The 23,284-nt window shown below is 39.5% G+C and overlaps 1 protein-coding gene across 4 annotated transcripts in view; it reads right to left on the bottom strand.

The window, feature by feature from the left end:
* The window catches only part of LOC119739776 (dynactin subunit 1-like), a 33,979-nt gene extending 11,557 nt beyond the window's left edge, over positions 1-22,422 (bottom strand). The window contains exons 1-15 of one of the 4 annotated variants that reach the window (XM_038214842.1): positions 22,263-22,422; positions 18,646-18,772; positions 17,241-17,358; positions 16,316-16,420; positions 14,391-14,465; positions 12,192-12,257; positions 7,973-8,086; positions 6,190-6,312; positions 5,538-5,609; positions 4,628-4,735; positions 3,683-3,779; positions 2,585-2,663; positions 1,553-1,676; positions 1,117-1,152; positions 234-338 (exon numbers count right to left, since the gene is read on the bottom strand). In XM_038214842.1, the coding sequence (XP_038070770.1) occupies positions 234-338; positions 1,117-1,152; positions 1,553-1,676; positions 2,585-2,663; positions 3,683-3,779; positions 4,628-4,735; positions 5,538-5,609; positions 6,190-6,312; positions 7,973-8,086; positions 12,192-12,257; positions 14,391-14,465; positions 16,316-16,420; positions 17,241-17,358; positions 18,646-18,743 (1,320 nt within the window). In that variant the 5' untranslated portion in view covers positions 18,744-18,772; positions 22,263-22,422. The remainder of the gene's footprint in view (positions 1-233; positions 339-1,116; positions 1,153-1,552; positions 1,677-2,584; positions 2,664-3,682; positions 3,780-4,627; positions 4,736-5,537; positions 5,610-6,189; positions 6,313-7,972; positions 8,087-12,191; positions 12,258-14,390; positions 14,466-16,315; positions 16,421-17,240; positions 17,359-18,645; positions 18,773-22,262) is intronic. The other 3 variants (XM_038214841.1, XM_038214843.1, XM_038214844.1) reach the window with 3 other exon arrangements.
* Positions 22,423-23,284: the final 862 nt, after the last annotated feature.

Here is a 23,284-nt window from a genome sequence, read left to right as displayed (position 1 = left end):
TGTTCCTAAAGCTGAAATTGTACCCATATTTGAGACGGAATCCCCAAAGTCAGGGGGCGAAAGTCAAAGTCAGAGGTGAACCCCAGATTTCAAACTTTCCTTAAGGCTCCAATTTGCAATATTTTCATTTCTTCACATCCACACGTGTAGTCTTTTCTTTTGGTTATTTTAACAAAGATCTCTTTTTCTGCAGAACTTGTTCTATTGTGAAAGCTAAAATGTGAACGGCCTACCAGATCTGCGACCGTTGTCTGTAACTCCTGGAGTTGCTCCTCGAGTTCGAGGTTTTTGTCGGTCAAAGTCTCCACCATACCCTCCGCCCCAAGAGCGGCGTCCACCTAACGAGAACATTAATAATGTTAACAAAAATGTGACACTGATAAAGTGCTAAGTATCTTCAAATGCATCATCATATTACCCTGTTTACTAAGAAATAAGTGTAATCCGTTTTGTCAATTCAGTTACCAATCAATACCTTTGGGTGGAAAGGGGCAATTGTGGTACAGCGTCTTGCCCAAGAACACAAGCATCATGATCCCTGTTTGGGCTTGAACCCTAATGGGCTCCTTGCACAATCAAGAGAGGGCGTTTTTCAACCAATTTTGAGAGAGCCCTGTGGACGAGACACACCGTGTGCACGTATTGGTTTGCAAGCGTATAATGCAAAGCCATAACGTCTTCGCATGAGCGACAGGGGTCGTTGGCAATGCCTTTCAATGTCTCTCCCAGTGGTTTCCCTTTCTAACGGTTGAGGGGTACTTGTATACGGAGTCCATGATGTTGCCACAAAAGTTGGCCATTTTATCCCTTAGACCAAGATATTCTTACAAACATGAGAACAAGAACACAGCTTCAGGCCCGGGTCCAAAGCGCTCTATTAACAATGATGAAATAAGATCATCTGACAGCCAACATCACAGGGGAAAAACCAAAAACGGAGTACCTTTCAATATTGTACCTTTCAAGTGTGGTGTGAATTTAGCTATAATTTACATTGATAAAATATCGAAATTAACTCCAAAAATAAAACGAACAAAAAATCTTTTTACCAAAGGGTAATTACAGAACTACTTAATAATGGATTGCTTGTGTGGAAATGTAGCTACCGGTACTTACTTGCTCTTTTAATTCAATGATTTGATTCTCAGCTTCCTGTGAAAAAAGAAGAAAAAGTAGATTTTGTTATTGTGTTTTATTTATGACGGAAACAAGTAACTTTCACAAGTCCAAAACAACTATGTGACATAGTCATAGAATTGTAAATGGAGTTAATCAAATGCATTAGCCTTTTACCAGATGTAAGCCTTTAACATCTCCGTCTAGGTCCCATAATCACTCAACAGGTAACTATGATCCTGCATCCAAAAGTCACAGGCACCCGCCTTTATTTCAACCCAACCTCAATTCATCTGTGTCTAGTCACCAACCTCCCCTTTGAGATCAACCATAAAGCTGCACATTAAAATTTCAGGCACCAGTCTCTACTGATCAGGTTGTTAACCTCAGCCATCTTGGTCTAGTTCTCTGTTTCCTCCAATGTAATCTTCCATACCTTCAGAGCTTTATTGGCGCTTTCCTTTTGCGCTTTGGATTCCTTGAGTTCCGCTACTATCTTGTCCTTGTCCTTCAGGGCTTTCTGGTGCTCGTGTTTCTCGGCGTTGGACAAATCTCGCAACCTTTGAGGGGTCAAATTAATAGATTTAAGATTGTGACAGGAAAGGGGACCTGAATGCGGGACCACTCGAATCCAGAGTGTTACCATCTTGGCTCTTGGCAGCAACACTGGAGATTTTAGTCTTACTTCAATGTTCCAACATTAAAGGGTTCAGGAAAGTAATTTTACACTGGAACATATGTGATGTGATCAGGCTACATGAGTCGTTTGTCGACCATGGTCAAAACATTTTTATAACAGATTTGAAAAGAACACAATTTCAGCATTACTTCTGTGAAAACCGCATGCTGATACCATCTTTAGTTAAAAAAATTATGGAAGTTGGAACACCAAGAGATGTGATGAAGTGATGTGACGGAGTGGCCCTATTTTGGCCTGTATCTCCAAATAAATATTCCCGACAAACGACTCATTTAGCTTGATCCCACCACATCTATTTCTCTGAAATGTACAAAAACTATGAGACATCCCTTTCTGGTGCATTTCTTTGAAACATTTAAATTTGTTCATGCTTTTCCTGACAACTGAGGGCAGTGTTGCTGTGATGTCACTTTAGGCACACATTTTTCGGATAAGGTTTTAAACATATGGGCAGAAACTGTTCATGTACTGAAACAACAAAGAATCACTGAAAAATCTGCACTAACAGTTTGCACAATTCAAAAATTCGCAAGGAAATATGCATGTTTATATCCCATAAGTAAGGATTCTGTGCTTACAGGATTATTGAAATTATTGTGCCAACTCTGTAAGCACCGAATGATAATCATAACTTTAGATTTCTGTGGTTAGCAGAACCATAGTATTCTTTTAAAAACTGAAGTGAGCGGTGTTCCGAATGAAGTGAAGAGAACAGAGCTCGAATCCTTCAAGTTTTTCATTTACTCTCTCATAGCACTTCTTACTTACTTGACCAATGCCTCCTTAAGCCGTGCATTCTGCTGCTCCATCTGCTTCATCTGGTAGCTAGCTGAGGCACCGTCTGTTCCTGTGAACGAAAGACAAATGAAATGAGAAATATTCAGAAAGAAAAACATAGCTTTTGTTCTCAGCGTACACGAGTGAAAAGTTGAGAGATATAACATGCCACACCAAATGTATTACTCACAATTGGCCTGCACCCCATTTCATTTACATTGTAACTCATTGTAACTTACGATGCATCCCGGTGCTGCCATGTATCGTATCCCTACGATGCCTTGCAGCTGCAACACATCATGCGATACATTTCCCAAAACCTGATTTCCCGCAATAGTCCGGTTCACAATGTACTTAATCCAACTTTTGTTGAGATTTTTTGGGGATTAGGTAAACTATACATTTTTGGAAACCTTAGGGTCTACTGAACACAAAAACCAATGTTTCCATTTTTTTCCAAGGACATCTTGGCCGCCATCTTGGAAGAACTGCAATGCGTCGTAGGTGTATTTATAGCACAACACGGTGACTGTTATATGTATTTATTCTACGCACAGTAAATAGTCGTCTGACATTCAGCAAAGAGTTGTCGGAACTCCTCTACAAAAGTTTTTAAAATGTAAAAACAAAATGGTGGTCACACATGTACGATGCGGTTTTAAACTTAAAAAGCAAATAAAAATAAGCTCGCAGTGGACTGTTAGCTACAATGTACTTCAACTGCAATATTGTGCGCTAATTGATATGTATATCCTATTTACAATTTTATAGATATTTTTTCGGTATTATACTTTTATAGTCGTGTTTATTTATTTTCATGGCATATTTATTTTCAAGAAAAGACCCTTTTTATTGTGCGATGACCAAAAGACGTTGGAACTTCGGACATGGTTTAAACCATAGTCAAGGAACTTACGATGCATTCAATGCATCATAAGTTCTGAGAAATGGATCATACGATGCGTTGCAACTTGCAACGTATCGCAGCGCTTCATAAAATCGGGTGCAGAGCTTGCAGAGAATTGGGTGCAGAGCATTAGTGTGAAAACCAATTCCCCAAACCCTTCTCCAGAACTTTATGATTCTCACCTCCCTGTTCGATCTCTCCTCTAAGCAGCTCAAGGTCAAGGGTCAACTCCTCAACTCTCTCCTTCAGAGTGTCTACCTCTGCTTGCAGTGAATCGCACTGTAAAACAGACGAACATTGCATGAAAAATGAGACAAAATTGGAGCCATTATGACCACGATGATAAACAAATGAGTGGTGCACAATACAGGTTTAGGTCAGGTCTGGTTTCAAGGATTGACTTGTGATGACTTGTGTTTTCTTGTGATTACTTGGAATGTCTTGTGAAGGCTTGTGATTCCTTATATTACTTGTGATTACTTGTGATGGCTTAAGATTGCTTATGATGGCTTATGATGACTTGTGGCGGCTTGTAATTACTTCAGGTGGCTTATGACTTAAAAATGTGTTGCTGTTCAATTCTCACCTTTTCTTATTTGTGGATACTTGTGATTATTTGTGATTACTTGTGATTCCTTGTGATTACTTGTGATTACTTGTGACTACTTCTGATACAAGTGGTGGCTTGTGATGCTTGTGATGGCTTGTGATGACTTGTGGTGGCTTGCAATTACTTCAGGTAGCTTATGACTTGATCACAACTGTTGCTGTTCGATTCTCACCCTTTCGTCAACCACTTTCTTGTCAAGTGTGATTATTTGCGATTACTTATGATAACTTGTGATGTCTTGTGATGACAGTGATGGCTTGTGATGACTTGTGATGGCTTGTGATTACTTGTGATGACTTTTGTTGACTTGTGATGGCTTGTGATGACTTGTGATTACTTGTGATGACTTTTGTTGACTTGTGATGACTTTTGTTGACTAGTGATGGCTTGTGATGACTTGTGATTACTTGTGATGACTTTTGTTGACTTGTGATGGCTTGTGATGACTTGAAGTGGCTTGTAATTACCTAAGTTGGCTTATGAATTGATTACAACTGTGTTGCTGTCTGGTTCTCACCTTTTCTTCAGCCATTTCCTTGTCCAGCGTTGCCATCTCAATTGTCTCTGCCACTTCTGACATCTCCTCTTGATAGCGCTCCCGGGCGTCAGTTGCCTCACGAGCTTCCTACAGCACCACAACAAAACAATTACAAACTTCCATGAATAAAGAACAGTAGTCATTTTCACTTGACATATCTGAGTGAATTACAGGCAGCTGGAGTGACAACATGATGACTTTGGCTGATACCTGAAAGAAGAAGGGGCTATCCCCAAACTGGTCTCCCACTTACATTGTACATATTTTTTGTATAAAATCTTTTCAACCAACTTTTTTATCATTGCGCCTTAATTAAAAAAAATAAAAATACCAACTGTTCTTAAGGGATGTGAAATATTTTGAACCCAGGGTGACATAACATGGTACCTTTTTGTCAATCGTGATGGAGAAAATGTTCATTCACTGACCGTAGCGTGAATAATTAATGATGATGAGTACATGAAATGTCTTAACATGTGCATGCACACCACATTTGAATAAAATCTATCAATGTACAAAAGAGAACTGAAGAGAGGATAGACTCCACCCCCCGACAGTGGTCCAATAGTTACGGGGTTCAACTCATGTACTGTAGTGTGGGTTCAAACCCTGATGGGGAACAAGGTGCTTGTGTTCTTGGGAAAGATACTTTACTACAATTGCCTCTCTCCACCCAGGAGTATATATGGGTATCTGTGAAGGTAGAGATCAAGTGCGCTGATCTCGAGCTGCTGCAGAGAAAAACAATCGTCATGGCCTGATGAACAGGGGTAGTAATTTGTGGAGTGCTTTGAGAACTTTGCTATAAACGATGTATTTATAGCACCACATCAAACCGGTAAAAAAACGAACCCAACTGGGTTAGGGCGAAATGATTTTGAGGACTAACTTTCTTGGCTTCCTGAAGCTGCCTCTCCTGATCGTTCTTCGATTCAATCATTCTGGCTTTGAATTCGGCCAACTGCAAAGAGAACAAGCACACAGGACTGTTTTGAAGAAAAAAAGGGATTTACAATATGCCTACACATCTTAGGAAGTTATAGCTTAACCAGTTCTTGCCGGAGGCCGTGTATACACGCATCAGAACGGATGACATATAAACACGCAGGGAGCAAGGCCGGAAATATCTGTCAGCGACCCGCTCCCATCCAGCGAGGCCGGAAAAAAGAGTTTGCTGCCCGAGGGTGATGGCTTCAAACCGCCTGGCTTGAAGTCGAGTGAAAAGTAATCCCGGGCCTCGTTCCGTTCTTGTCAAAATAATCCTGGCTGGTTAAGCTTGGTCTATATTTCAATAATACGATATAGTGACGATATTGTTTGGATAGTAACACATGGTACTAGACACACATACACCAAACTGGCGAAAACATTTCCCTCCTGGATTACTGTCAAATTCCCCGAGTTTTTCCTTGTTTTTGGTGTTTTCCTCGAATTCCCCGAGTTTTCCCTGACTAGAAAATGGAAACTTATTTTCAGGGTTTCCCTGAGCGGCTGGGAATCCCGGTTTAAAATCTTGGGAAGCTCATCTAGTCTATCAGTACCTGAGCCATTTGAATTTTCATCTTCTCGGCATCCTTGAGTCTCAACTTGTCCTCGGCCCTCTTGATCCTCAGCGTCTCCAACTTCTCCTTCAGATCCTGCACCTCAAGTTTCAAGGCGCCCACCTACAAATCACATCAGATGTTCAAGTTGATTGTGAATAACACATGGATTTATTGCATGATAAACCCGAAGACATTCAACCAAAGTCAGAAGCTTTTTATCTGTATCAATATTTAACATTTAACCCATTTAACCAATTAGCACCTGTACTACATTGTATCACATTGTATTTATTCACTGAAGAATCCATAAAATCATGGAGTGCTCAGGCGGTTTTGGGCGCTACCATGAAAAATAGGCAGGGCGGTTTTGGGCGGTATAGTGAATAATGGGTTAATACTGATATCCAAAAAAAAATTCTTCTTGATAACATTTACAAATACAGTAGAACAATGCAAAAACTAATACCGCTTGACTGAGCATTTGACTTTACATCACCAATCGACTCCGAATCACTTTGACCTTTAGACAACCTGATGGAATTTTGTACACAAAGTATTGTTTGTCTCAGATTGTGCGCATTCCGCATCCATTCGTATATCATGAAATTGGACAACATTTCACAAGCTGCGTTGATGCGATTCTACCATGATAGGTTAATTGCGAGACAGACCTTCATATGACTATCTTTCAATTCTTATTATTTGTAGTATTTACAAAACTGAAATTATAAAGATGGATCATAAGAACACAGACAAAAGATTAACGATTCCCAACTCAAAACAAATCAGCCAAGTCAGATGCTAACTTGACCCTTGAACCCTGCGAGATCCCTTAAAAATCTACAAGGCTGCCATTGTTAACAAATTTTTGTAGGAATGAGGAAGGTAGAGCACAGCCGCTACGACTTAAAATGGGGCTCTTGATACTTCATTTCGGGCTCCGTGTTTATCTCTAGCTCAAGAAACATTCTTAGAAGCTTTAAAGGCATATAAGATCATTTGCATTTATCCCAAAAGTAACATAGCAAATTATCAAAAAGTTTATTTGGATTCAAGACCGTACTGGCGGGTCATTCTAAATATTGTTTTGGTTTTTTGTGATTTTGTAAAATTCAGAACACGTTCTTTAATGCCTTCTACCTCCAAGAGTGATTATGTAATGCAAAGTACATGCTAAACAAACAGGAAATAGTTTGAAGTCAATTTCAATGATATTTCCGTGTCAAATTACACGCAAGTCAGGGTGTAACAGGGACACCAAAATGTCACATTTTTTGACCCCAAATTCATAGAATGACCCTGGTACTAAACACCCAGTGAAATTATTTCATCCAGCTCACTGTCGTATAGAAGAAATCAAGAAATGTAGGTGATTTCCAACGGTCGATCAATTGACTGATTTTCATGTTTTGTGATTAAAAGATTGTGCATGGTCTTTCCCTGTTTTCTCGTAAAGTGGCTGAGCTGAAAATTCTACAGGTTAGGTTTTGAACACTCTTCTTTGGATTTTGAGCGTTGTTATTAATGGAAACGAACAAAATGCATGAAAAGCAAATGATCCTACAGGCCGTTACTATTGCAACTACGTGCAAATAGACATACTATGAATTTTGGCCTCGTCTTAAACATGTTAAAGGATTTTCTGTTAAGTTCAACATGGACATATACTGAGTCGGAGTTTACATGGGGCTTAACATCTCCTGGAGCTGAAGTTGGAGACAACGCCAAGTTTTTGAAAATAAACCTTGAATACGGAGTAGGTCAGAGGAAATCTTGTTACCTGCTCCGAGCTCTGTGAGCCATCACCGCTGGCCGGTTTGCTGGATGCTGACAGCTGAGGGAGGCGCGAGGTGGGGGCAAAAGAGGGGTCTGGGACTGGGCTCTCTACGCGGGGCTGGGGGAGGGGGGATTTTGGGGGAGAAGAAAACAAGATATGCATTAGAATATGGGGATATGTCATCTTTAGGAGATGATGAGTCATTAAACCATGGTCACCTGGCAACACAGAATTGCATTGGTTACGCATCATATGCAATACATGAGTGCTTTCAATCATGTGGCAAGAGGAAAAACGGCCGACCAAAGAATCTACATCTGACCGATGGATACAACAATAAATGAAGGGTGGAGTGATTTAATCAAAAGCAAGAGCCTCTTCCATGATAACTTCCATGAAGAAAAAAATATGAAAACTGGCCATGGCGGTGGACTTCAAATTCAGTGTAGGCTGTGAATAAGGAACCTCAATGTTGTTTGATTTTGCAAAGAACTGACTAGGTTTACAAAATTGACTATGTTCACTTTAAATAAATATAAAGTCGAACAAAAAAAATTGACTGGAAAGGGAATTGAACCCATGACCATAGGAATCCCATACTAGTGCTCTACTGAGCTATCCATCCCTTTGACTACATCTTCGTTGGAAGGGGGCTAGTCAGAAGCCATAAGCATCTATGTCTGTCGTTGCCAGGAATGTTCTTATCGTCAGCAACATTACCAATACTGCAAACCTTGCAAACGGCAATTGGGGAGTGTCAGTACGGTATTCCCTCTTCCATAGAGCTATGTTAAATTACTAGAGTGCTGGCTCCTTATACTATGGGCTCCGTGCACAAGTACCCCTTCAACGGCCAGAAAAGGAGAGTTGGTGGAGACCAAGACTTGTTCTCGGTTCATCCACTGCGTATTTCGAACGATCCAAAGTTATTGGGGGCGGGGATTAGTCTGGGAGACAATCGCAAGTTAAATTCGAACGTATTCTCGCGCCGACGATGCCTGACGCTCACGCGCAAAGACGCTATGGCTTAGCTTTGTGCACATTCTGAATAAGTCGTGCGTACTTCGCGCGCAAACCAGTAGTACAGTACGCACACGCGATGTCCCGTCCAAGGGGCTCTCAAAAGTGGTTAAACCACGCCCTCTTTTGTTGGCGCACGGAGCCCATTACATGTTGTATATCTGTTAAAGTGTCCCAGGTGCAGACATTTTTAATTCATGTGCGTGCCAGTAGAATATACTGAAATTACATGGAACTGAATTTGCATAGTGTGCTCTAAATGCAACGCGTCATGCAGTACAGCAAGTGGGTGTGGCCAGCATGGGTGTGCTATTAACAAAAAATAATCAGTACGACGCATATGTGAGAAGTGTGTGTTGGTGTCGGCACGGAGCAAATCAAAAATTTACTGATTAAGCATTTCAATTTTGGACGATTCGGTTTCGATAACGCACCTTTGTAAATGCAGTTAATGTAAAAAAACGTTCAAAAGCCGTACACAATTTCAAGCTTTCCATGGGTCTGTGCCCAAACATGGATGCGCCCAATAGGCTACAGTGCGTATGGCGACTATCAATTTAATATAGCTATATGGGTATTCCAAAGGTCTAATTAGGTTCAAATCTTACTCCAGTCAATATCTGTGTTCAATCTTACACTGCTCATTGAATTTACACAGCCAAAAAAACAAAAACTTAATATATAATAATAAAATAACCAGCAAACAGCAAAGATAAACTTCGGCTTGATGTGAAAGACAATCACAATATTGTGCAGCTTTTTTCGATTTTGTAAATGTACAATGGAAAAACATTTGCTGGTACGTGACATGCAATGGCAAATTTAGCGGGTTTTTCCCCTTCTCCTTTTTAAAGTTTTTGTTAAAACCTTGCTCATTCATCAATAATGTGCACATTCATTCTTTTGATCATCAAGATGCAAAAAAAAAAACCCCGTAATTTTTTTTTCTTATTCATACTTTTATTTCTACCCTACATGTACAACAAACAAGACAACGACATTTATACGTTCATCACCAGTCTAGATTAGAAGTAATATGACTTAAAACTCACATTAAATTTTCCATTACAGAATGCGGTAAAATGTTACCATTTCAGTCCCTTAGTTACAAGTTAATCATCAGTAACCATTTTTTTATGAGATAGAATTACTCCGATGTATGTTTCCCGTAATATAACCTCATTTTTACAATTTGTGAAAATCTACAATTTTCCACAATCTTTGCCATGCACAAGTGTTAATATTTATAAATTCAGTTATAAGTACTTATTAAATATTCATATTTCTTTCTCCCAAAAGCTAATGTGTCCATCCCAAATACTGACCATGAATGTTAATGTTACTTAACCATCCTATGCAAACATGCATTCTGTGCCAAGTTGTCCTTTCAGTCAAAATCAATCAAGTGACTGTTTTTCAACAGCCTACATAATTCTGATTGACTGGCTGTGACTGTTTATGTAACATGATTGCTTTGACTGTAGGTGATTGATTAGCCAGCTGTGCTTAACAACTTGTCTGCTTTTGTCTGTTGCCTGAATTTGACTAGTCACAGTGCTTGCTTAAAATATGATCTGACTCTTGGTGACTAGCCTGTGTAAAAGGCATACGACAGGGGAAGAGGATTGATTTTTTTTTTACTGTTGGTGACTGTTCAGATAGCTTGAGGGTTAAAAAACTTAAAAGTAAGCACATGTTAAGAATATAGGGAAAATATATATTTGTAGTAACAAATGCTGCAATGTCAAATCAAAATTAAACGAAACATTATTACAGAATGAAAAAGGTCAATTTGTTGACCTCCCCAGATTTTCTAGATTTCCGTTCAAAGAAGTTCAAGTTTCAACAGTTAATCCTGTTTAAAAAAGAAACTTACAAAATATGAGCAAAGAACAAAGAGTTATTATTTGCGAGTGAACCAAAAAAAAGCATGCAGCAAATTTTCATCTTCCAACAATGGATAAAATAGCCAGCATTAAAAAAATTGACAAAAGAAAACCCGACAAATTCCAAACATGAAAGGCCCAAAATGATCATGATCGCATTACCATGGATTCTGAAATCTTTTAAATAAATTTGGGGAAAAGCAGATGAAAAATACCAAAAATAAACTAATTCCGAAACACGACTTTTTTTCCATCTTTGGTATTTTTTCATTTGACAAAGTCCACAAAGAACTATCTTGCACTAAAAGCTTTTACTAAAACTTTCATTCTGTGGGAAATCCGGGAATGACGATAATAAAAAAAAAAAAATTACAAATTTCTCATGTAGATCGTGTAAATACATGTACATGTATAAATACACATTTTCATGTACATGTAATAGTATTGTTGACAAGAACTCTATTGTGTAGACCAGGGGCCAATTTCACGGCGATGCTAAGCACAAAAATTTGCTTAGCACAAAAAAAGACTGGCTTATAAAAGCAGGTTACCAGCTAAAACTCTACATGATGTATATTGCTCGTGATTAGCATTCAGCTGTTGTTTGCTTAGCATAAAAATCACATGGAGTTTTGGTTGATAACCTGCTTTTATAAGCTAGACTTTTTTGTGCTAAGCAAATTTTTGTGCTTAGCAGCGCCGTGAATTTGGTCACAGATGCATTTAATAAAAGGCTTAACATGAACAGCCATTCGGAATCAATTAATTGATTTAACCCTCTCTCTCTCTGGCTGGCAATTTCAACAAGGCCAGCCCAGCAGTCAAAATAAATCAAGTGACTGTTTTTTACAGTGGAGTGCTCCCTGCCTTCATAAAGCAGGATTAACTGGCTGTGATAGTTATGAAACCTGATCAAGCTATGCTTTAACTGTAGGAGATTGATAAGCCAGCTGTGTTCCTACCAGTCGCCTGCTTTTGTCAGTTGATGGAATTTGACTGTCACAGTGCCTACAAGAAATATGATTGACTGTTGGTGACTAGCCTGTGTAAAAGGCATGGCAGGGAACAGGATTGATTTTTTGACTGTCTGTGACTGATCAAACAAACGGAGGGTTACATTTTTAAAATGCACCTTGGGACCAGCTCTTCTAGGTTTTTCTTGTCTTGTTAAAAGGTTAATTAACATAAAATCAACTGTTAGCCTTGATTTCTCGTACAACATTGGAACATAAAAAAGGTAACAAAAAATGAAATGAAAATGCCTTGAAATGCATGCAAATGCAAGCAGGAAAACTGTGGCAACGGTTGGGACTCACTCTAGACAAACTTTCGGTGGATCGTCGTGCAGGAGAGAATTTGGCTAAACGACGGACAGACAACGGCTGGAAGAATAAGAGTGTTTAGGAATGGAAATATATGTACACCACTAACACACACATGGAGACAATGAACCATATACCATAATATGGAATGAGTACGTGCTTTCAGGTATGGGGACATGAACATGCATTGTCGTAATTTGTACGATTCACAGAACATGTGTCTTGCAATGTAGATTTGACCGCCTTCACATTTGGGAAACAACATGCTTATCTCTCAAATGCAACAGTATACATTCTAGCCGCCAAATGCTCGCATGTTGAACCTTTGTCAGAGTAGTCATGGCTGTCATTAGCCACAGCATAATAGGGATGAGCTTAAAGCTACAGTCCATCATTTGCAGCTATCCAAAAAGTAACTGACGTAATTATTGTTGAAAAGCATACTTGGTTTATAGATAGTAATGGGACTAAACTCCCTATGAAATTATTCTTTCTGGCATGCTGTCATTTTGAATAAAACAATGAAAGAATTTCCAACGATGCGTCTAAAGACGCATTCTTGGAAATACGGTTTGGGTTCGGTTCGGAAGGCCAAGTTCTATTTTTAGTTCAGTTCGGCGGTTCGGCTGCGGCACTATCTCAGACGCAGAATTCAGGCCCAATTCAAAACATGACTCAGCAACTTTTGATTTGAAATCAAGATCTTAGAATATTGTTTTCTCAAAATATGCAGCATTCACTGAGCTGAAACTTCATCAGTTTAGTTGTTCAGCACCCTTCTTTAGATTTTGAGCACTTTTGTTGCTTCAAACGAACATAATTCACAAATTAAAAATGATGGACGCTACCTTTAACGGATCGGTCTCTTACAAAGACATTACCACCGTGCCCAACTCAAATGAATTGAGCTCTACAATAGCCGAACTTAATAGTCAAACTTAATTAATGCATCTACCATTAGGGTAGCTTGCCAGGTTGAATATAACATTCAAGCAGTTCAATGAACTTTCAGTGTGACAAAATATTCCTGCCAATTTCACTCCCTGTCATGTGCACACGAGCGAGGTTATTGTGAGCATACGCTGCTTGCCTCAACTTTGATTTGAACTGAGTTCGGTACGGCAATAGCACGGTGGTTTGATCAGTGTCGTACCACAGCTATTTGGAATAAGATTTGTCGAGCCAAAACGGCACTAAATGCCATGCCATTGACTTGCCGATTCGAGAAAAATTCAACTATTTGAGTTATCACGGCAGCAGCATGGTGTTTAGAACAGGCCTGAGGTGGTTCCATGCTCATCTGCATGTTGCATACATGTATGCCCAATCATTGCTCTTTCGACAGAATCTGTTTACAATGCATAAAAAAATTCACATACATTGTACACACCTCAAAATTTAAGGACTTTAAGGCCAAAAAAAAATAAATATTCGTTCTCTGGTCAGACCAAAGTTCCGGAATTGACGCGGCCACGCAGCTTTTTTTTTTTTTTTTGCTTTTTTTTTTTTTCTTCAAGCTTGGATTGTACAGACAAGGTGGGGTACTATTTTGCTTTTTTGGTGTCCTCATGTACATTGGTGTCCTCCATAATTTGCCTTGGTGCTTTCGATCATTTGCCTTGGTGCAATTTCCCATTCCTTGGTGCTCTTTGGTAAAAAAAAATTGAGGAGGTGCGGAAATAGAGGGCGCTGTTGGAGCTACCGCAGAACATTTTGGAAAAAAAAAAGATCGACGTGCATGATTAAAATCAACGCGCGCCAGAGACCGACTTATTTTTTTTTTGGCCTAATCAAGGTTTTTCTCAGTCCCCAAGCACAGTGAAATGTAGTTTGCATTTAGCCTGAGTGCCAAAACTTTAGTGACTACATCAAAGTACTTAATCCAATCTGAGGGCCAAGACTTTAGTGATTTCAATGAGTAAGAATATGGACGTTTGAACACTTAGTCTGACACTAGTATGCACTATAATACAGAAGGACCCAGACTTGGACTACAAATGGGTACCAACTACCAAGCCATGCAAGCACACTTGTTGTAGTACTCTCAACTAATTACTAACATTTAAAGTACATCCCAAAAAGGACAACCATGACAATGGTGTGCAAAGCAGGTACAAAGATCATGCGCTGTGACAGATATGGACTCGTTGCGGGGAAATCTGCTGGGAAGTCGTGCAGGACAGAATAACTCACTTTCTCAGCGGGCGCTGTCGGCTCGCTGGGTTTTTGCGATGGGCTCGGGGGCTGTTTCTTCCCAGACGGCGATGACTGTAGTGCAATAATTCATTAGCTTGTCCTTATTTTCAATTTTTTTCTTCCAATCAAATGAATAGGCCTACATTTTTTTACCATACAAATGATTATCTCACATAGTCTGTCTAGGTTTTCGTACAAAAACATGTCATCCCATGCATACGAGAGTCTGTAATCGTTCGATTATGCATAAGTAATTGACTTGAATATGCATAAGAACTTTCCGGAGAGCTGTGGAGCACAATTTGTTAAGCACCGAAGTGTGTTGGTAGTAAGAATGTGACGATTAAACGTTTTAACGAATAAAACTCTTTATCCATTAACAAATTTCGAAGACGTTTAAGCGAAACCCAATTTATAAAATTTCTTTCGAGTTAAACTTACACTGCACAAATATTTATCGATGTTTTGGAACCCATTTAATTTACAAAAGCTTAGAAGCACTGCAGTATTTGATTTGACTTGGGGTATACGTATTAAAGTTGTCACATTTTTAATGACTGCCCGCTATTTATTACGTCAATCCTTGTTGATTTATCATGTCAATCACGTCAGTCTACGACTGCAGACATAATGGGCAGACATCATCCTTTGTGAAATGGGGCTAAACGTTGAAACGTTTAAACAGTTCTTAAAATAGTGTTTAAACATTAACAAAATGAAACGCAAAGCCACATCCTTCGATGGAAAAATGGCTGGGAAGGGTTACCAGCCAACTTGTTGATCATTGCATTGGCCTGTAACTGGTTCTCTGCTTGTGTATTACAACCCTGCTTAAAACAAAATTATTGCCTACTACTTCAGTTACCCTACCTCACATTTCAGCTCAAGATAAAGACAGCTTACACAAATTAATTAATAAAATTCAATAACAATATGCAAAACAAAAGATTTATGAATCACATTGTGTCAGTGCCAGAGTTATCATGACAAGCCGTTTATACTGGGCAACATGACGTAAATGCATATCAGACGTCTCAAAAGAGTGTCCCTGTTTTCTTGAAAGTAGGACCGAGGTGTTTCTCTGAGTTTTTCAACAAGTGCTCAATGTGGAGTCGAGCCTCGGACACTCACAATCACAGTTTTTGCCTGCCGTGACACCCTGCTAAGCTTCTTAACTCCAATGAGAACACCAAGAGCATACGATTCACAGATCGATCAGTAAATTTAGTCCACGATTACTAAACTTATAATTGATCAAATCACAAGTCAATCAAAAGTGAAATTACAGGTCCACTAACAAGTCCGGCTGCAAGTAAAGGTTATAAACCACGTCAAAGGAATAGAGAGGTTTCACAAGTGAATGGATATGATTAGCGCGCCAGATATGTCGTCAGTTTGTGCGGTCTTGTGACGCCATACGCAACTCACTATCCGTTACGCAGTACTCGGCATGAATATGTCGTGGGCTACATGTCAGTGTGAAACGCATAGTAAATTGTCGATTTTCGCTCCATTTTCTGATAAGTCATTAAAATCGTGTATGATTTGATTAAGAGAGGATGAATTACTGAACAGATATGTGCCATTTGTCTGTGTTTGAAAGCAGGATTGATCAGAGATACGAGGCTTTCATCGGATGCTGCCATTTTGGATTATTGTGTTTGTTCCGACAACTAAGCGTATGCATACGCGTACGCACACATGATGCGAAACAATGTATGGATATGGTCGATACAGTTATGGAAAGCTAAACGTACGCATACCGGTACATGTACATGTATCCGTTCGTATGCGAAACCTCTCTAACGTCTTGTCACAACTCATCTGAACAGCTTGTGATTTGAGACTGGATGACTTGTGATTGACTTGTGATTGACTTGTGATGACCTTTGACTGACTCAATTTTGACCCTGGCTATTTACCTTCTCTGTCTTGGGAATGCCAGACCTGGGGATAGCAGAGACGGCCGGGGAGGCCACCCCTGGTGACACCGTCCCGCTGCCGGGGGGCGAATCCTCTATGGTGATCTGTAAATACAAATGTGGGTGTCTTGTCAAAAACAGACGATTAACAGTTTACTCATGATACTAAGATCTGTAGCCCCAAAGGCTAGTTAATGCTTCACTTGCATCAGATGTAATTTTTACATCACATAACGTCAAATTGCATTTGACTTCTGCAAATCAACAGTGGTCTGAAACACATCACTTTTGCTTTCATACAGATTATGATTCAGCCTTTAAACAGTCCACCCCAAAACTATTTTCAAAGCAGATTGGTGCATGCCTCTGACCTGTTCAAAAAAATGAGTTGGTCAAGTCAGGGAGACTCTATTTTTAAGACTGTGGCTAAAATAATGTGAACGGATGTGTTTACAGGGTTCCCAGCACTTGATGAAAACAAAATTTCACTGAGTGTTCCTTGAAATTTCATTGAGAATCTTTCAAAATAATTCCATGAGAAACATTTTCACTTTAACGAGTTGCTGGGAAGTCAAGAGGTGGCGTAGCGCAGCCAATTGTTATTGTCTGGAGAGGTGTGTCATATTTACACGGCATAAACACTAAAAAAGCCACCATAGCAAGTCAGTCAATGACTGGAAAATGGAAACTAATTTTCAAGGTTTCGAAAGTGGCTGGGAACATAGTTTGAAGGTTGAAGAATTACCTAGCTAGGGTATGTAAAATGACCAAGTGACTGTCCAACAATGCTGACCGAAAGTCAGAAATCCTGGAATAATATCGTTCCTTCTAGCCTTTGACAAAACTTCCGCTAGGATCGAAACATTGAGCCGTCTAATTTAATTTATCCAAAATTCAAATGGCCAGACTTTTGTACTGTACTTACTTGTGACTGGCGAACAAAGATACCATGGTTGTCAGGGCAACTGAAGTACTTCTTGCCTTGGACGATGCCATTGTTCTTTCCCTTAGCATCGTCAAGGACCACGCCGATCCACTTGCCCCTGTCAAGGTTCAAATTGTGTCATTCAAAACAACTTTTTGATTTCCGGGAACAAGATGGATCAGGTTTGCCCTCATTATGCAATTTACATACTAGTGGTGGGATTAAAATCCAGATATTTTAAAATTCGGATTGAATTCCACTATTTGGTTTGGATTTTGGAAACGGGATATTTGAAACCAACCTTAAGGCATAGTAAAAACAACATTTCTGGCTAAACAAAATAAAACAATAGAAATGATGCCTTTATTGTAGCAATTTAGGCCCGTTCTAGACATGGTGCTACTGCCTTGCTGAACTCAAGTAATTTGACTTTGTTGTCATTTGGTATGGCGAAAGCACAGCATTTAGAACCATTTGGCTTGGCAAATAAGAGTTCGGCACACTACCGTCCTTTGACTCATCAGGGCTGTCGCACTGTCGTCGTTCCGACCAGCAGTGGCACGCCACTGTTCTGAACACCGTGCCATTGCCATGCCGAACACAATTCAATTCGAAGTTGGTGCAAACATTTTAGGAATGCGCATGCTCACAATACCCTCTTTCGCTTCCGCATCACAGGGAGTGAAATTGGCGCGAATATTTTGATCATGCTGAAATTTAACCTGGCCCATTACTCCAGATGCACCTAACTCCCTAGGCCTTTTTGCTAGGATGTAGCCTCAATCCTGCAAAATCCTCCAATTGTTCTCATGGAAAAATAGCATTATAGCCTCATTCACCCGGAGGGGTGACCACTGCCTGAATCCTGCAAAATCCTGCGGCAGTGACTGTCAATATGTTGAGGCTTGGCCAGTGACATCCTGGAGCAGTACGGAGGATTTCAAGCATAATCCAGGCCTATATTTATGCATGGCTGGGCAAAAAACAACACAAGGTCTGGCCCAAGACCTTGACAAAGTGCATTCTACGAAATCAGTAACGCACTTTTGCCATGTAACCTCAATCCTCCAAATTCCTCCACTTTGGCAAAGAGGATTTTGAAGGATTCAGGGCGGTTAGGGTCAAGGTTCAACCATTACGTTCAGCATTTAGAGCACCTGCTGTACTGTACATGTAGATGAGCTATTGCAAACTCATTTCAATTAAGTTCGGTGCATCAGTAGCACAGCGTCTAGAACGGGTCTTAGTAACTTAACTTAAATTAACGATTGTAATATTTTTTATCACATGTATAGCAACATTTAAACTTGGGTCAATAACTTGGATGCACATATGTTGTACAATATTCCCATTCACTTAAAAAAAACATAGCCAATGTCTTAAAACGATGAAAGAACAGACTTACGATGCGAAGGCGGTGACACCGACGAATGCCACCTTCCCATGGAGCCCCTTGCCAGTGATCTCCACCTTGGAGCCTATCCTGACTGGCTTCTCAGCCATGTTGGATCAACTCCTCCAACCCTGCTGGTCTGTTCAGGAAAGAAATCATACCAAAAAAAAGGTGAGCTGTGGATTTTAGAGTAATATAGTCTTCAATTATTCTAACTTGGACTTGATCGAATATTCAAAATGCGTTAATCACGTTTAACGTTAAATAAACTGGCTGTCGAGATCGGCATGCTCCTGTGTTTGTCGAAAATTAACACCGATGTTATGAAAGTATATAAAGAAGAGGCAGCGGAATAGCTGATATTTGACTGATTTTAAGAAGAAATTTGAACTCATATGTCTCATCATGCTCATGGAAGCTACCAGTAGATCATGCGCGAAAGTGGATTTGGACAAAAATCGTGGCAATTGATAAACAATAAAACAATGTAACTTATACAATTAAAATAACATTGGTCTTTTTCCATCATCTCCTTGAGACCTTTCAATTTTTTTTAATATTTGAATCACAAAATGTTTTTCAGATACCAGTATTCAGTTGATTATTGAATATTCGGTTTATTCGGCACAGCACTACCAGAAAAAGAGGAAACGTTCAAAACTTTACAAGATTTTCTTCAGGGCTTTTCAAACTTGGTTTATGGAAGTAGTTAAAGGGAAGATACAACATTTGCAAACATTACAAAATGAAATGATCAAATTATTACAAAATACCCTGCTGGATTGTTAGGGAATGACAGTCTAAAGCATCCTGTAAAATCATGGCTCCTGGTGTGCTGACATTTTCAAGAAAAATGGTATTTTTCCAACGCTGGTCGGCCGACCAGCGTTGGAGAAAACTGGGTTTTTTTCAATTCTGCTCCTAATTTTTCATTATTAGTTATTCCGTGTTTTCTTTGCAGTTGATTACACAACTGTGAAGGGGTACAAGCCTACTAGACTGACTCTCTGATCTTACAATTCCCCAAAGTCTATAAATTCTCCGTTTCATCTTAAGTGGGGTCAGGGAGTCAGACTACAAGAACATGAATGGTTTTCTTGGTTTTTCCAACATCTACAAGTCCAAAACGTGAAACAAGTCATTTTAACAATATTTGCTATGACATACTAATCCTCCAAATCCATTTATTTCTGAAAATTGCAGCAAAAGCAAATGTTGTACATTCCCTTTAAAGCTGAGGAAATGCTGAGGAGATAAACTAGTTCCTCATCCCCGTCTGCTTCCTTTTCCCCCGGACGCTTCTTCTTCATTTTCTAATTCATACATTTGCAATACGTTTTGGACATATTGTGTCAAAATACCGGTACTGTCTTTGAATTTGTTTCCAACAAAATTGTACATGCAGCTATGTAAAAAGGGTAATGGCGCCTTTGGACACAATTTTCAACAAAAATAGTCAAAAAATTGAAGAATCCATCTGCTTTCTTGGAAAATCTGCCATCTTGGGGGCAAAAGGGAGAAAAAAGGCCTGCCTCCTTCAATTTTTTTAAAAAGGCCAGACGAAAAACTACTTTTTTGTTTACCTTCATTTTTTTGGTGGGGGGGGGGTAGGGAATGATGATGTAACCTGAATTTGGACCCAAAAAATGATTCAAAAATCATTTCAAAATCATCCATCATTTCACTGTTCAAAATGGAAATTTTGTAGAAATGGTCTAATTACTGCATTTTTTATTTCATGACTGTGAAAAAAAAATTGATTCCAACTGTATTCATAAAATGTATATGTTGGGACCTGAAGCAAGCAACAACAGATTGTCATTGTTGGTACATAAAAAAATCTATTTAAACATTATTGTTATCATGATCAGATTATCACACACACTACAATGACCTTGAAAATATGGATTGAACAAACTGTAGTCTGATGCCAGACATGGGACATTGAGTGGAGAATAACATGTGTAAAACAAATTCAGGTCAACTTTACACACTCTTTTAGCAGACAAAATTCTCCAAAATTTTCATGAGGCAAAGACAAGGTCCTCAGTATTTCACCAGCCAAGTTTGAGGTCTCAATTCAATTTATAAGGAGACTTTTCTCCAACATTTTGCACCTGAGAGTGAAGCCAAGTGATTTCAATTTGAAGCCTAAGACTAGACTGGTACATGTTCAACTTTTTGAAAAGACTGACCCCTTCAGTAGTCTGGTGGCAGACTATGGAGAGATGTGTAGAAATAGTGACCCGTTCCGGATGTTTCTTTTGACACAATTGATTGACTCAGTACTAAAGGGGTGTTGGGCTAGTTGTTTCATGTGCAAGTCTAATTTCTTTGTGTTGTATGCTTTGAGTACCTTAAAATTTGGGACTCTCAGACACAGTATTGATAGTCCCAAATTTTCGGACTAGTCTGCATGACACTGACGCTGATGAACGTATTCTGGACATGCTATCGCTGTACACTCATGTACATGTAGGCCCCCTTCAATGGTGAAAGTATTGTGCAAGCTTTCGTTCAGAAAAACCATCAGGAGACAGTTGCTTTGTACAATCATGACAATAGCTGTCACAATGCTTCACCATTGAGGGGGGCCTCCATGTATGTACAGTGATGACAATGGTGACAATTAACGCAACATGAAAAATGAAAAGGCTTTGATGCTTCCCCCCCCCCCCCCCCTTTTACCCTACCGGTATGCCTTTTTGAAGCAGTGCCAGTGTTCTAACTTCTATTCTTTCTAAGTATCTTTTTTTTTTGGTGTAATTTTGAACAGTACAGGCTGGTTTCTTTTTGGCAGAAAACTTTTTTTTACGTAATTTTCAGTTGATGTTAGGCCTATGTAAATTAATGCAGTTTTGCTCATTAATTTAACGGCACATCCCTGTGGTCATCGTATAACATAACTAAATAGCCTAATTTCCATTGTGCGTGTTGTTATCTTCAGTTTTAGCCTACTTTTAGTTTTACCCAAAAATTTGGAAAAAATGTTGCAGCCTGACGCCACTTTTTTTTCCATATATCATCTCGATGAAGGTCAGTCATTGCAAAAATAATGATAAGACATGAATCTGGGACTGAGAAACATTTCCAATTTTGTTAGGAAAATTTTCTTGACTCTCCATAGACTTAGTATCCTCAAGTCACCATAATTGACACAGGTAACGCTTGCAACGCGCGCGCGTTGTCCACCGTAAATTGAATGCGAGTGCATCAAAACATATCCCCGTCATTTTTTAGGGGGTCTGACGATACACAACCGCTGAAGTGGCGTCAGGCAAGTCAGGTTGCAACAATTTGTCCAAAACTTTCCCTTAAAAAATCCGCCCCCTATCCATGACAAACCTATTGGTTTTAAACATCGCTAACTACTTGGGCGACTCCAATAACCAAAGTAAAATTGTACTTTCATTCTCAATATATCCTAGGAACAGGGCCCGGAACTACACAATCGCCCTGCATGCAGTCATCAGCCCTTGTTTTGATTTGCAACACTGCACTGATGATCATGCTGTTGGTGCTGGGGATTCTTGGTGCTGATCGACCGAGGAAGGGCGAGGCCGCTACAGCGGACTGCCGACATATATTCGCAACTTTAAAGGAAATGAGCAAGCCCTCAAATGATTCACCTGAAATAAAAGGGATCACAAGACACTCACGTTACAAACTGAAGACTGATCTTGAACGAAATTCTTCAGAAAATTAGCATTATTCACATGAAAGTCACCAATTTTCGTTACGAACCGGCGCAAGACCCCACCGTACAACGGATACTCCTCAAAGCATCATGTATACCGTACACGTTAAGGCATGACCAAAAGAGATCCGAATAGGAAAATGTTTCAACGCAAGAGGGCGCTCTTAAAGAAATGCGGCTGCACAAAATAGAGACATAAAGAATCTAGACAAATTCCCCTCTCGCAAAAAATAAAATGGTGCCCTACTATGGCGTGTCAAACGTTGCAATTTTCAATATTTTGCAATATATATGTTGGATGTTCAATATGTGTTTGTTATCTTTTACATTTATGTGCGATGTTCAATATATGTGTGCGATGTTTTACGTTTATATGCGATTTTCAATTTATATGTGCGATGTTTTTGACGATATATATGTGCGATGTTTTCAATATTATGTTCGATTTTTTGCATTAAATGTGCGATGTTTTTCGAAACAATTGTGTGTGTTGTTTTACAATATATTTGCGATATTCTCAAATATGTGAGCAATGTTTTACACATATGTTTGACAGAGTTGCTGACTCGAGTCATGTGACTTGGACTCGAGTCGGACTCGAGTCGCTATTTGTGTGACTTGTGACTTGACTTGTAAATACCAGCTTTGACTTGTGACTTGACTTGGACTTGAAGACAATGACTTGTGACTATACTTTTAATTAGCTATTCGGTTTACGCCTTACGTGCATTAAAAAACGGACTTTAATTGGCTTGCGCGGTTTCTACTTCGCCCAGCTGCAGCTGTAGATCATATCAGTGAGCTGAGCTGTTACGTTGCGTAATGCCTGCCTGCACTTCTGGTTGGTAATTAAGAACAGCCTCCCCAGACTCTTTCCTCTTGCTATGAGGGTGCTGTCTGTTCCTGCTACTAGCTCCCCCATCGAACGTGTATTCAGTAATGGAGGAATAATTA

This window comes from Patiria miniata, unplaced genomic scaffold, assembly GCF_015706575.1.
Source record: "Patiria miniata isolate m_02_andy unplaced genomic scaffold, ASM1570657v1 HiC_scaffold_4, whole genome shotgun sequence".
Lineage (NCBI taxonomy): Eukaryota > Metazoa > Echinodermata > Asteroidea > Valvatida > Asterinidae > Patiria > Patiria miniata.
Note: the sequence above shows the minus strand (reverse complement) of the source record. Positions and strands in the feature narration are given on the sequence as shown.